The following is a 12,884-nucleotide window of genomic DNA, read 5'->3' as shown; positions in this document are numbered from 1 at the left end:
TTCAGAGGCCAAAGCAAAATGTCTACACAGCTCTCTTTGGCAAGCACCACAAGCGTAAGTCTGCGGATCCCATCTTGGAGGCTCACTGTCTGGGACTGCGTAGCGACATGGATGAGAAACTCAACGTGCTAGAATCTACGAGCAGCTTACCTGAAGGTGACTAAGTGAGCAATCTGTAGAAGAATCTTCGGCAAAGCCACTGCTATCAGAATGCTGACTAGCAGTTCGCAACAGATGATCTGTAAAGGAAAACAACAAGAGATAATAAGTTTGAGACAGATTTGGCAATTTCCAGCAATACCCTTGGGAGATTTTATTCAATTCATTTTATCTTTTGGGGTCCATTGTATTAAATGAATGGTAGACTGGGATTGTATTTAACCTCTAGGAGGGAGACGGGGTGTCAACTCTGAAAATGGTATAAATGTCAAAGGATATTGAACAATATGCCAGACAATAATGGATTTTTTGGACAAAGAGGGTCAAGAGATTTTCTTGGTAATTTCTAGAGGGAAGTGACTGCAAATTGCCAACAATCCTCCAGCTACGCAAAAACCCAACTTGGAAACTGTGCCCTGAGGAGAGGATTATTGTCTACTGATTATGGAGTTTCAAGATCAAAGGCCCAAACAGCATTGAGGAAAGACTAACCTATTCATGGGTGTGCATGTTCTAAGCTCAAGTGGTTTTGAGCTGGTAAGATACTGAAAAAACCCTTTGTGGGGACTAAGCCCTTGGTAGAGGAGTTTGGGGTAATTTCTAATGAGCTTATTACCATGCCTGCAATTTCCACTATTGTTTTTAATAGGTTTTCTCTGCATTCGTCCACCTTAAGAATAAATGTGCTTGCTTAGAAAGAGACGTGTGGTAACTTGTAACTTTGGGCAATCACTGCTGTTCATAGCCTTCCAAGAGAGAGTGAAGTACAGATGCTGCCCTGTCTATGCAGTCTGGTATATTGAGAATATCACAGTGTAACTAGAGAACTGTGGACCGTTCACACCCCGCCTGCAGGAAGAAAGATGTGGGTTTTTGCCCAAGAGAGGGGATGACTGAGGAGCCAAGAGTGAGTGCCCTTGCTGGACCAAGAGATGGGAACTGTAACAACATTTTAAATCAAAACACATTATCGCTATGCTATGCTGAGATACCAAGGCGATAGGTGCCTTAAAGTCAGAAATAGAATGATCATTTCCAAATGGTATCTCACAGAGAGCAACATTTGGGTACAGCATGTGGGTTTTTTGATTTGTGGTTTGTTTGGGATTTTTGCTTTGACTCATGAAAAAGTACAAAAGCCTCTCAAAAAATGTGCTCCTCGGGAAATGCTGACTAGCCCTGAGATACTGCCCATCTTTTACACCTATGGAGATGATGAGAAAAATGCACTATGCTGCTGATATTTACCCTTTACTTTTTCCAAGGTTCTTTCCCCAAAGCTGAGCCATTGACCACTCAGATACACATGCAGTCCATAGGTTTGCTGCACGTCCCCCTTTCCACCCAACAGCTGCAGCAGATGGCTGGTCTATTCCCTCCTCCAGTGACAGGGGAAGGGAGACAATACTGGAGATCACTACCCTCCTCCAGTCTCTCTCACTCTAGACCAGACTTCAGGGAGCTGAGGGCAATAAAACAGTCATAAAACTGCACATTTCGGCAAGGATCAGCAAAGGTCAAACACACTAGGCCCTTTGCAGGTGGTCATCAGGCCTCTGAAAAAAAGCTAGACCCTAGATCTGGTTTTATCCACAACAGGCTCAAAGTGCACATACACAAAATTTAGTCTGGGAAAAAGGCCCTGCCAATCGGGGGGATCAGTCTATGCACAAAAGGCAAGATCCTCATTCATGTTCCTTTGCCTCATCCCTGTTCTCTTTACTCCAGGTAGCTGAGCTGGAGTAACAACAGAGGCTAAGAGACTGAAAGATTCCCCTGGTGCAAGAACAACAAAGGCAGTTTTGGGGGCAGTGAGGACGGTGGGCTTGCAACATGAGACACTGCAGAGATTTCAGACAGCACCAGTGCCCAGAGGGCATTGTAAAGAGACCACTATACACAAGCTTGTAGGCTTCCTCAACCCTTGGAAAACTCACAGGCTGAGAACCCTGTACAATGCTCCTTCGGGTATTTCTACATAGCAATAAAACACCCGTGACTTGCCCAAATCAACTGCCTCTGGCTCTCAGGTCTCAGGCTGTGGAGCTGTAAAACTGCTCTGTAAACACTTGGATGTGAGCTCTCAGCCCCAATGAGAGGGACAGATTCCAGAGCTTGGGCTCCAGCCCAAGCCCAAAACATCCATACAGCACTTTTTAGCCCCACGTTCAAGCCCCAGTCAGCTGACCTGAGCCAGCCATGACCATGCCATGAGTTATTCCAGAACAGATGTATGCTTTGAGGTAGGGAACAGAATCTCATTTTGTGACTTCCAGTCATCCAACTGCTATCACAGAACAAATTCTAGTTCAAAACTCAACGCCGAAACATATAACAAAAGCAGCTTCAGAAGTGCTAGATACCCTGACAAGCACAATGCTTTATTAATTTTAATGAAAATAAATTTAATGCAAAAATAAATTGCTAAACAACACTGCATGTTCACAGAAACTCCATGAACTAGAAAATAGGCAAAGTGCCTTTTTAAATTTTTGCATCAATTGTTTCACTCAGTTCTGTACAACCTCAGCACAACCCAAAGACACTCCCTGTTATCTTGGTAACTACCATGCCCTGGAATGACTGTCTTTTACTGTTGCATGAAATCATGCTATCTAATCTTAAAATGTAAGATTACAATGAAGTCTTCCTGGTTCAGATAAGATGCATACAAAGAAATGGGTAGTAACTTTGAACTCTGCAAGTTTTGTGGCAGACACCCACTGTACATTTCATAACAGTTCTACAGTATTGAACTTTATACATCTACTAGAAGATTTACCTGATGCTGTTTGGCTTCTTAACTCAATGTTTGTTTTTCTTCATTTGAATCACTGCTCTGGGGAGGGGCTGGACATGAGGGGGCCAGTATGCAGGCTGCCCAAAAGAGAGGGAACTACCACAGCTTTCTCTCACTGCAGCAGCTTATGGCTAGGTAAGAAGCATCTCTTCCTGGCCTCTGCAGCTTTAGCAGACATGGCCAGGCTGGGGCGGGTCCAGGGTCCATCCATCCCCTGCACTCCCCAGCAAGACTGAAAAATGGAGCAAACTGTGCACTTTCCCCTCACACTCTAAATGGGAACAGTCAGCAATGTTCCCATATGAATAGGGGTAGGGGAAGAGGCAGCCCCTTCATGCCCTCCGTAAAGGACTCCTAGGGGGTGGAGGCTCGGGGCTACTGCAGTCCCAGATGGGGGGAGAGGGAGGATTGTGTACTCCAAGCTTGCCCCTTTCACCTGCATGTTAATTCTCTCTTTTATTGTATGGTTTTATACATCCCCGTACACATGCGGGAGGGGGAGCCTCAGTCCCATGTCTTCCCACACCAAACCCTTTCCTTGCTCTAAATTATGATAAGAAGGAGCTGTACACCAAATTTGGTGATCCTAGCTCTTACCATTTAGGAGGAGTTCTTGAACAAATGGACAGACTCATTTGTTCATGGACAAACTCTCAAATATATAGATAAGAGTCATGCTACATAAGATGCAATCGTGCCAAAGCACCAGCACAATTTCTACCCCTACCCCTTCGTAAACTTGAGCATTGATTTTCAATACATGCAGGCAAATGTCAACGCTGCACCTGGCAAAACCTGCAAACATTTTCTAGTGATTTTTAAATGTCAAATATATACTCCTGCAACTTTCAACTGGCAGGAGCAAACACACAAAACACACCACACACACCCACTAGCATTACTAGAAGTGTTGACTTGTGGTTGACCCATCTCGAAAAAGATACATTGAAACTAGAAAAGGTACAGAGAAGGGCTAAAATAATTATTAGAGGTATAAAATAACTTCCATAAGAGACGACATTAGTAAGACTGGTAATTTTCATCTTGGAAAAGAGATGACTAAGCGAGGATATGACAGAGATCTATAAAATCATGACTCATGTGGAGAAAGTAAATAAGGAAGTATTCTTTACTTCATCTCATTACACAAGAACTAGGGGGTCACAAATGAAATTAATAAGCAGTAGGTTTAAAACGAACAAAAAAGTATTTCTTTATACAATGCTCAGTCTACCTGTGGAATTATTTGCCAGAGGGTGTTGTGAAGGCCAAGACAAGAAGTTGCAAAAACAAACTAGATAAAAAATTTATGGAGATCCATTAATGGCTATTGGTCAGGAGGAAAGGGCTGCAAAACCATGCTCTGACGTGTCCTTAGCCTCTGAAATGGAGAATGGGCAACACAGAATGGATCACTCGATTATATTTTCTGTTCAGTCCCTTTGAAGCCCCTGGCATTCATAACTTTCAGAAGATAGGATATTGGGCTAAATGGACCATTTGTCTAAACTAGTATGGTTGTTCTTTTATAAAGCTGCTTATGAACATCAGAGCTATTAAGGATGTTAAAATGCAGTTATCATGCTAATTGTATAGTTGACAATTGTTCTTGAGATGTACAAGAGCCCCTGCCTCAATACCCACTTGCCCCTGCTCCCTGCAATGCGTCTACTTTTGAAATGTACAAGAGCCTCGTGGGGCTCTTGTACCTTTCAAAGGCTGAAGCAGCCACAGCGGGAACCAGAGCAAGCGGGGACTACTTTAGTCCCCGCTCATGCCATTTCCCCACTGTGCCCTTGCTGATAGAGGCAACAAGGAGGCAGGGGGGCAACTAGTTGAGTCACTACTCGACTATCCAATAAGCTTATGCTAGTCACTTACATCCCTAAGAGCTAGAATAGATTCCCAATATTTCAGACAAAGGCATTCATTAATGTGTCCTTGTTTCATTAAGTTTTATTGCCTCTTGAGAAAAATATTCACCTGGCCCTTTGCCTCAGTTTTTACTTCTCAGGACACTAAATCTTTACGACCCTGTGTGGCGGAGTGGGGGGGCTGTCTGCTTTGTGACCCGGGGTCCCCCTGAGCTGTGATGGGAGATTCTCACTGACTCTCCCAAATGTGTATTAACCCAGACACCCAGGCTCAGCCTCCCAGGGAGAGAGACAAAGGAAGGAGAGTGGAGACCAACACCTGGCGGGGGGGGCAGAGCTGGAAGAGATTTGGGGAGTTTCTGTCTGGAATCACAGAGGAGGCAGCCTAAGCAAGGGGGCTGGGATTTAAGGGCCCATTCTCCCTCATCTCAAGGGGGGGTCTGGCATCCTAGGCCTGCCCTGTAGCCAGATTACATCTATGCTGTGTTGTATCCTGGAGAAGTAATAAACTCCCTCTATTCTACCGACTGGTGGAGTCTGTTCGTGCCACTACGGGGGTGCAGGAGGCGGGGAAACCCCAACGCAACGTCACACCCTGAAAGCCTATTTCTGCTTTTTAAGAGAGGCACATTGTTAAAGTCAGTTAGTACTTTTATCACCTTCTCTGTTATGTTGCATTTCTCAACATTCCGCAGCAACTACTTGGTGAGTAAAAACACCTCTCTCTCTCATTTCACTGGTGCTGACAATTTCACAGATGTACTTCATTCTGGGGGGAACATTTTTATATTAATGAGGAAAGGCATTTTTAACAGACAGGATAACTCCTCACAATTGCAGATGGGTTTCTGATACAAATTCAGAGATTCTCCTCCCTTTCTACCATTCTGGAGCACGTATTGGGCTCATGCAGGTTAGAGAAAGGTGCAAAGGCCATAGTGAACTGAACAGATCATGAATAAACTGTCACAGATCCGCAGCACTGGTGAGTTTTTCTGGAAGAGACAAACATACCAGGTGTTTGCAATTTACATTCCAGAATCAGAACTGAAGGTCAACAAATCAGCCCCCAAAAGGGCAGTGCTGGCTCATGAAGAGAATGACTAGATGTGGAAAAGATGCATTGCCTCTGTTGGAAAGCTTAAAGATACCTTCCTTCACAGAACATCAGGGAGCATGGCAGTTCACCTGCCCTTCACTGGGGTTAATCACTTCTAAGTTAAGTGGCCTTTCGCACGCTTAGATGAGTGTCATTTGTAATAAGTAGAGGATGTCAGTCAAGCTCATTCAACCGCCACTGTTTGCTTTGTACCATAGGCACTTTCTCTTCAGAAAGTCTGACAAGGACCTCTGCCCCAACAGATTGCAAGAGGCCATAAGGAGATTACGAAAGTGAAATTGGGAAGAGCAGCAGCCAGTCATGATGAACAGGTAAATTTGACCAGTTCACACACATTCTAACTAAACTAGGAAAGGACTGCACTGCACGCCTGGTATGACACTAACAAAACAAAATCACCTAAACTATTAAAATATTCAAAATATTCCAGTGCAATTTATGCATTCAAAAACATTTAGGTTGACAAAACTCTGAAGAAAAGAGAATACAGGTGTCCCTGATATACAGGAGGCCCCCACTTTATGACAGCCCAATTTGCAACTCCCTGCACTTATGACCTTTTCCGTAAGTGCGGAAGGGGCCAAAATCCCCTGACTTACGTCCTTGGCTCCACATTTATGCCGGCATATGATGCTTGTCGTAAATGCGGGCTCAAGTTATGACACCCTCGACTTGCGACGCTATCCCCGGAGCTGATATCTTCACAAGTCAGGGGCAGCCTGTATAACCATGTCTATATTTGATGTATGTATTGCACAGTAATTAATAACTCATTAAATTAATTATATGCTCCCCTACTCTACTCGGCTCTCAACAAAAAAGGATTCTCGTTATTTCAACAGTTTAGTCAACTGAAGGCAGATTACCTAAACATCACAATAATGTTTCTGCTATCGTCTGCCTGAGTTTGTTCTTCTGGTAGAGAAAAGAGGAAGAAATGCATTGAATCTGTTCGTTAACATTAGCAATATTTGGGTTACTGCTATCGTCTGCCTGAGTTTGTTCTTCTGGTAGAGAAAAGAGGAAGAAATGCATTGAATCTGTTCGTTAACATTAGCAATATTTGGGTTACTTGCTGCAATGCTTTGCATGGTGGATGCTGCAATGCTTTGCATGGTGGATGCTACAGAACCCAAATGCAACAAACTTGTATATCAATATTCCAGATATGCACAGAAAGTGCCCTAGTTAGATGTAAGAGTGGTGCCTTTTTCCCCCATGTGGCACTCTACGGACTTTGCCTGGGAGACGAGCTCAGTTCATGGTCCATAATGCTCACTAAGTAGCGTCAGTAGGACACACTGCTACAATAACCACTGATAAGCCTTCCCTCAAGGAAAGTGAAGGGCTATCACAGCATGTGGAGGGCATGAACATCAACTGCCCCAAATATCTAGCCACATTTGAGGCCTCTTTTTCTATAATGTGTGTACACATCCAGACACCCCTACCTGGAGCAGTAAACACCAAAAGGATTTAACTATGGAGCTGCTGTTAATGTGTACTACTAGTCTACTAATCCATTACGTATTTAGCCTTCATTTCCAAGAGCAACTTAAGATTTTGCCTACCAAACTTGAGACATCTTGAAAGGGTCTGATATTTGACAGCTGGCTACTCAACTTCTGAAAGCTAGGAACCGAAAGCTGGGTATTCAAAAATCACTTGACACTGAAAACACAGTGTTATATCTTTTACACCCCAAATGTAGAACTTGTATTTGTGAAGCTCTATTTAGGAGGTGCTGAAAAGAAGTCACTGTTGCATAAACGCAAGTCATCATTAAATGAAAAATTTTGTTTTCCAACTAACAAGTTTCCTTCCCACTAACTTTGCAATAGCTTTTTATGCTGGACAGTTAACAGCACTTCATGTTTACAGCACAAAAGTAACTAAAGATCTTCCTTTCTCTCAACAATCAACAAAAAACCCACAAGCAAAGCATTTGGAGTTAAGTAATAAATGCTAGTTGTGAGCCTACTGGATAAACTAGGTCAACATATGACCTTAAAAGTACAAAAAACTGGTCTTACCACATTTTAGAGATATGATGTAGTGTTTGACAAACTAAGAAACTAATAGCAAAACAATATTTTGCAAGCCACTTAACAATAAGCTTGCCATTTATTATAAACAACATTATTTAAAAATGAAAAATGCATGCTAGTGGAAGACAATGGTTGCAGTAGAATTCAGCATTGTTTAGGAATGTTTTAATTATCTTCAGACTTTCAATGGAGAGAAAAGAGAACCACCCATTTTTTATTTGAATACTGTACATTCTACTGTAGACGCTCTTTAAAATGCCTTGCAAACTGCAATTAAAGTCAGCAAAAGCAGGCCCTCCTTTTGGAAGGACAGTGTCATTATAAATACCTTATTTTATACCTCAAATTCATAACATTCTATACCAAGCAGCACCACCCTGGTACATGGACAGAGAAATAGCCTTCCAGAAAAAAATATACAGGCCACATCTTTAAAGACTACATGTGAAATATGTATTTATGTTTGGGTTCATGCACAATCAAACCATGCGACTGAAACAGATTAGTGTATATTAACATACTTAACAGCAAATACATTGTAACAAAGGACTAGGGTTTCCACTCAGAGCTGAACTGAGCTAAGGGATCCCTAGCAAGACCAAGATGCTAATTTAGAGACTGGCCAATATTTTTTCCAAAGCAACTAGTAATTTTCAGTGTCTCCATATATGTTGAGTGCTTAAATCCCACTCTGAAATCAGGCCCCTTGTCTCATCTGAGCACCCAATAATCACTAGTCACATAAATGCTTTCTCTCTTGGAGCTTCACTTCAATTGATATGGACTTGTAAGATTCTTACACAAAGAGAATAATGTTTGAGAACAGTCTCAATTTTTATGATTAAGGTGACAGTTTTGCCATCATTGTAAAAGAGGAAACAAATGGAACTGACTCAAAATATGGGTAAATGTTTAACAAAACAGGGAAGTAGCTGGCTTGTAGTATGATAATGAAGCAAAGTGTCTTTCACTTCTGGCTCATTGGACTGAATTTTGCTGAGGTTTGGCAGATATTTTGTGCCCTATAGGAAATAAATGTTTACCCTCAGACTACTTTCTAGTAGGTAGTAGCTCTTCCCATCACAATCAGTACCTTTTTGGCAGACTAAGCCAAGAACATGAAAAGGCATGGAAAATTAACTATTCTTTCACTGCTATGCATGGTATTCCCAGACATGAGTTGAAGCACACTAGAAGGGGCAATATGAGACTGTTGCCAATGATGCCTGTCTAGCCACAGGACTGGTATTTTCCATAGACAGGGCTGCCAGGCACCTTTCCTGAGCACTAAGTTTATACAGGGCTTTGGGCACATTTTTTCCTCGGGTAAGTGGAGATCAATAGGGCACCTCTTCTCTTAGAAGACATTGTTTTTGGGCAGGAAAAATGCAGCTACTAAGGCTTTGAACTTCCTTCAATGTTGAGTAAGACCTGACAAACAGTGAACCTTTCCCTCCCGCACCCCCCAAAAATCAGATCTCTGCCATACAAATTGTACAGCACTTTTTACCTGAAGATTGTAGTAAAATATCATATGTACTTATAGACAGGTACACCATGTGTACAATACCGAGGAAAGAAATTATGATGGGGATATTGTGAAAAAGGTTGGTAACTGACAAATTCTGTTACTTCTCTCTTCCTGTTCTACCTTCCACAACAGAGAAGGAATAGGCAGTGCACTTGTACCTGCATGATGGAGAATATTACAGCACCTATACAGGAAACCATTCTTATTACGCAGTGCATTGATCCTTCGTGTAGTCAAAAAGCAAATGCATCATAGCAAAAATCTGGATACACCATACAATTTAGTTTTAAAACAATATAATTTCAGTTTAAATGGGAATCTTAAGTTACAAGATCTGGATGGGGGAAAAAAGCATACAACCTCAACCATCATCTCAATTTTTCTACACCATCATCAATGGTACAAAAGTCAAACCATAATTGAGGTTATAGGGGTGCCTCGTGTCCTGTAATTTGGGGAACCACTTTTCAATAACTTTCTGTGATTTTAAACATAAAAGCAGGGCCTCTTCCCCCCTTCGGAAGATTATTGCGCAAATAATTGCTTAAATACCCGAGTCAGCACTTCCAGACACACTCTTAGGATTGCGCTGGCTCCAAGGACTAGAAGTCTACTCACCTCTTCTTGATTTGGTCAAAGGTAACTGGTGAGAAGTTGGAACATGTGGTGCTTCTCCCTCTGTGCTCTGAATCTAGAGGAGAGGAAAGATTTTTATATTTAGTTATGCCAGTGGAATGTGTTCCTGCACCTCAGATTTGTAGAGTTTACACATTCTCAGGCACTTTTTTTTAAATCCATCAGGTCTGCAATGACAGATACCAACAGTTACTCTAACACATCTTACATTGCAAATTAAAATAATTCTTAATTTAGAATTGAAAAACCACAGTAAAAGAATCCTGATGCCTGCAACAATGCTACCAGTTTTGCAAAATAATACCTCTGCCTCAGCTTATATTAATTTTCCACAAACATCAGGAGGTCACCATATCCTGTGACAATATTCTGTTAACACTGAGAATCCTATTACTTTTTGACATAAAACTAACTAGTAATGCAATTCTATTTTTACCATGGTACACTGCTCTTTCAAATCATATTATTTCATATCCTTTGGGAAATATAGCTATGTTTAGCACTCCTTGCTTGAATAAGAAATATGCTGTGTGAAAAAAATACATTTAACAGTTAATCAAGGGGCCATCTTGAAGCAAACTACATAGTGTCATCTTGTAAAGTGCAGATTATTTCACTGAAACATAAGTTTAATGAGTTCTTAGGAGGAGCTCAGGAGCTGACAGGATTGCATCCATACTTAGCTACATTATTATTTGTAGAAATGCTCGTCTTTCCCAGGAAGAGAGCATGTTGTAAACCATAAAGATTCCAAATGGGAAACTTCAAATTAAATACCATAGAAAATTAATCCTACTGTTTAGTCTTTTGCAAAACAGTAAAGCTTTTTGTTAAGTAAGCAGTTCTCAGATGACCATTCAAAAAATGAAAAGAATATGTTTTAAAATCTCAACAGAAAGGCCTTTGTTTTGTTTGAAAGCCCTGATACAAAAAAGAAAATGTATGCAACAAAAGATCCATTAGTTCACATGCAAGGCTAGACTGTAAAAATAAAAACCCACACTAATGAAATAGTTTAACTTTAAAATTCACAAGGAGAATTTGCACATATAGCTAGATACAGCTAACTGTTTTTTTTAAAGTACTGATATTTCACACAAAATTGGTATTTTGCTAATTTTTTAAACATTTGCCAAAACCATAACATATATTTACACTGATAAGGACTTTGCTGCATGAATAAATGTGCTAAACACTATTTTCTTGATTATAGGAAATTCAGGAAGTAGTCAGCAGTCTATGGGTCTGCTCTTGACTTTCACAGGGAAGAGCTGGTAGTTTCTACTGCCTTCAAATGGGATTAAGCTCTACATTAAGAATAGCATCAGATCTGGTCCTGACTATAAAGACTGTCCAGAGAAGTAAAATCATCATCATCTCAAAATGCACGGTATTGAAAAAGAGGTTCAGGCTATAACTACATAAGAACGGCCAAACTGGATCAGACCAAAGGTCCATCTAGTCCTGTCTCCTGACAGTGGCCAATACCAGATGCCCCTGAGGTAGGGAACACAACAGGCAAGCCTCATGTGATCCCTCTCTTTTGTTACCCGTTTCCAGACAGAGGCCAGGGACACCATTCCTGCTCAGCCTGGATAATAACCATTAATGTACTTTTAAAACACTGGTACTTGTACATATATTCGTATTCATTTTTATATTGCCATACAAACTATGCCACAAAAATTAGTTAGAATCAAAGCAGCAATTCCAAAGAAACTCACTGTTGGGAGGAATTTTAAAATCCTTTAGCTGTCCTTAAATGAGGAACTGGAATCTCATTTTCCTGTTAATAATCAATTCCTCAAACAACAACTTTCCCCCCCATTTGTTAATTAATTTGGTTGGCTAGAATCCATGACCACATCGTTACTAGAATTTATGGCTGTCTAAAGTACAGCTAGCTGCAATGTCACGAGGGAAAAAAATTTATATTAGAATGAAAAACATGGCAATATGATCACAGAAACTAGGATATATTCTTCAGTAACTAAAATAGTTACATTTTAATGTTTTCAAGCTATAATCTCTGCTATTATTGTTGCAGCATGTTGGAATCACCATGACAGAAATAAGAGTGCCGAGAAGGTAATTTTTTTTAAAAGAGCATTTGATTCCTTTACCATTTCAGAAATTAATTTAACTCATGATATTCTACACTGAAATATTTTATTAAAGGAAAAATAGATCTTTGTTCACATTTGACCTGTGTTCACCCACTTCTCAACTCTCACAATTTAATGCCAAGACATAAAATGTTAAGAACTGATAAAATTGTCTCGTTTGTTTTCTCAGAAGACATGCCTGATTTTAATAAACTTCTATTTATTCAAATGGAAACTTCCAGGATTAAAAGAAATTCTTACAAGACATACATGGAGGGGGGTTTTCAAAAGGGAGAAGGGAGGGGGCAGGAATTGTCTCTGTTTAATTTGCAATCTACCAGGAATATTCTAAGCTTTACTTATGAGTAAACAAACTGATAAATATATCAAAGACATAATGTGTTTAGAGGTAAAAAAGATTCTACAGCACTTGCTCCTACCTTTGGGTACGTCTACACTACAGAGAAAGATCAAAGCTGCTGCTGTCAATCTTCCAAGGTTTGAATTAGCAGTCTGAGACAGCTAATTCAAAGTGAGAGGGGGACTCCAGTTGATGCTAGTAACCCTGCTTTCATGAGGAATAAGAAAAGTTGAAGGAAGAGTGTTCTTTC

The 12,884-nt window shown here is 40.7% G+C and overlaps 1 protein-coding gene across 4 annotated transcripts in view; it reads right to left on the bottom strand.

Annotated features, from left to right (window-relative positions):
- ITPRID2 (ITPR interacting domain containing 2) overlaps positions 1-12,884 on the bottom strand; it is a 53,299-nt gene that overhangs the window by 19,776 nt on the left and 20,639 nt on the right. For all 4 annotated transcript variants that reach the window (XM_075933749.2, XM_089779785.1, XM_075933752.2 and 1 more), the window contains exons 10-11: positions 10,151-10,223; positions 151-239 (exon numbers count right to left, since the gene is read on the bottom strand). In XM_075933749.2, the coding sequence (XP_075789864.2) occupies positions 151-239; positions 10,151-10,223 (162 nt within the window). The remainder of the gene's footprint in view (positions 1-150; positions 240-10,150; positions 10,224-12,884) is intronic.

The sequence above is a fragment of the Pelodiscus sinensis genome, chromosome 7 (genome assembly GCF_052426305.1).
Source record: "Pelodiscus sinensis isolate ZL-2025 chromosome 7, ASM5242630v1, whole genome shotgun sequence".
NCBI lineage: Eukaryota > Metazoa > Chordata > Testudines > Trionychidae > Pelodiscus > Pelodiscus sinensis.
The sequence above is the reverse complement of the archived record's forward strand: the minus strand, read 5'-3'. Positions and strand labels throughout refer to the sequence as shown.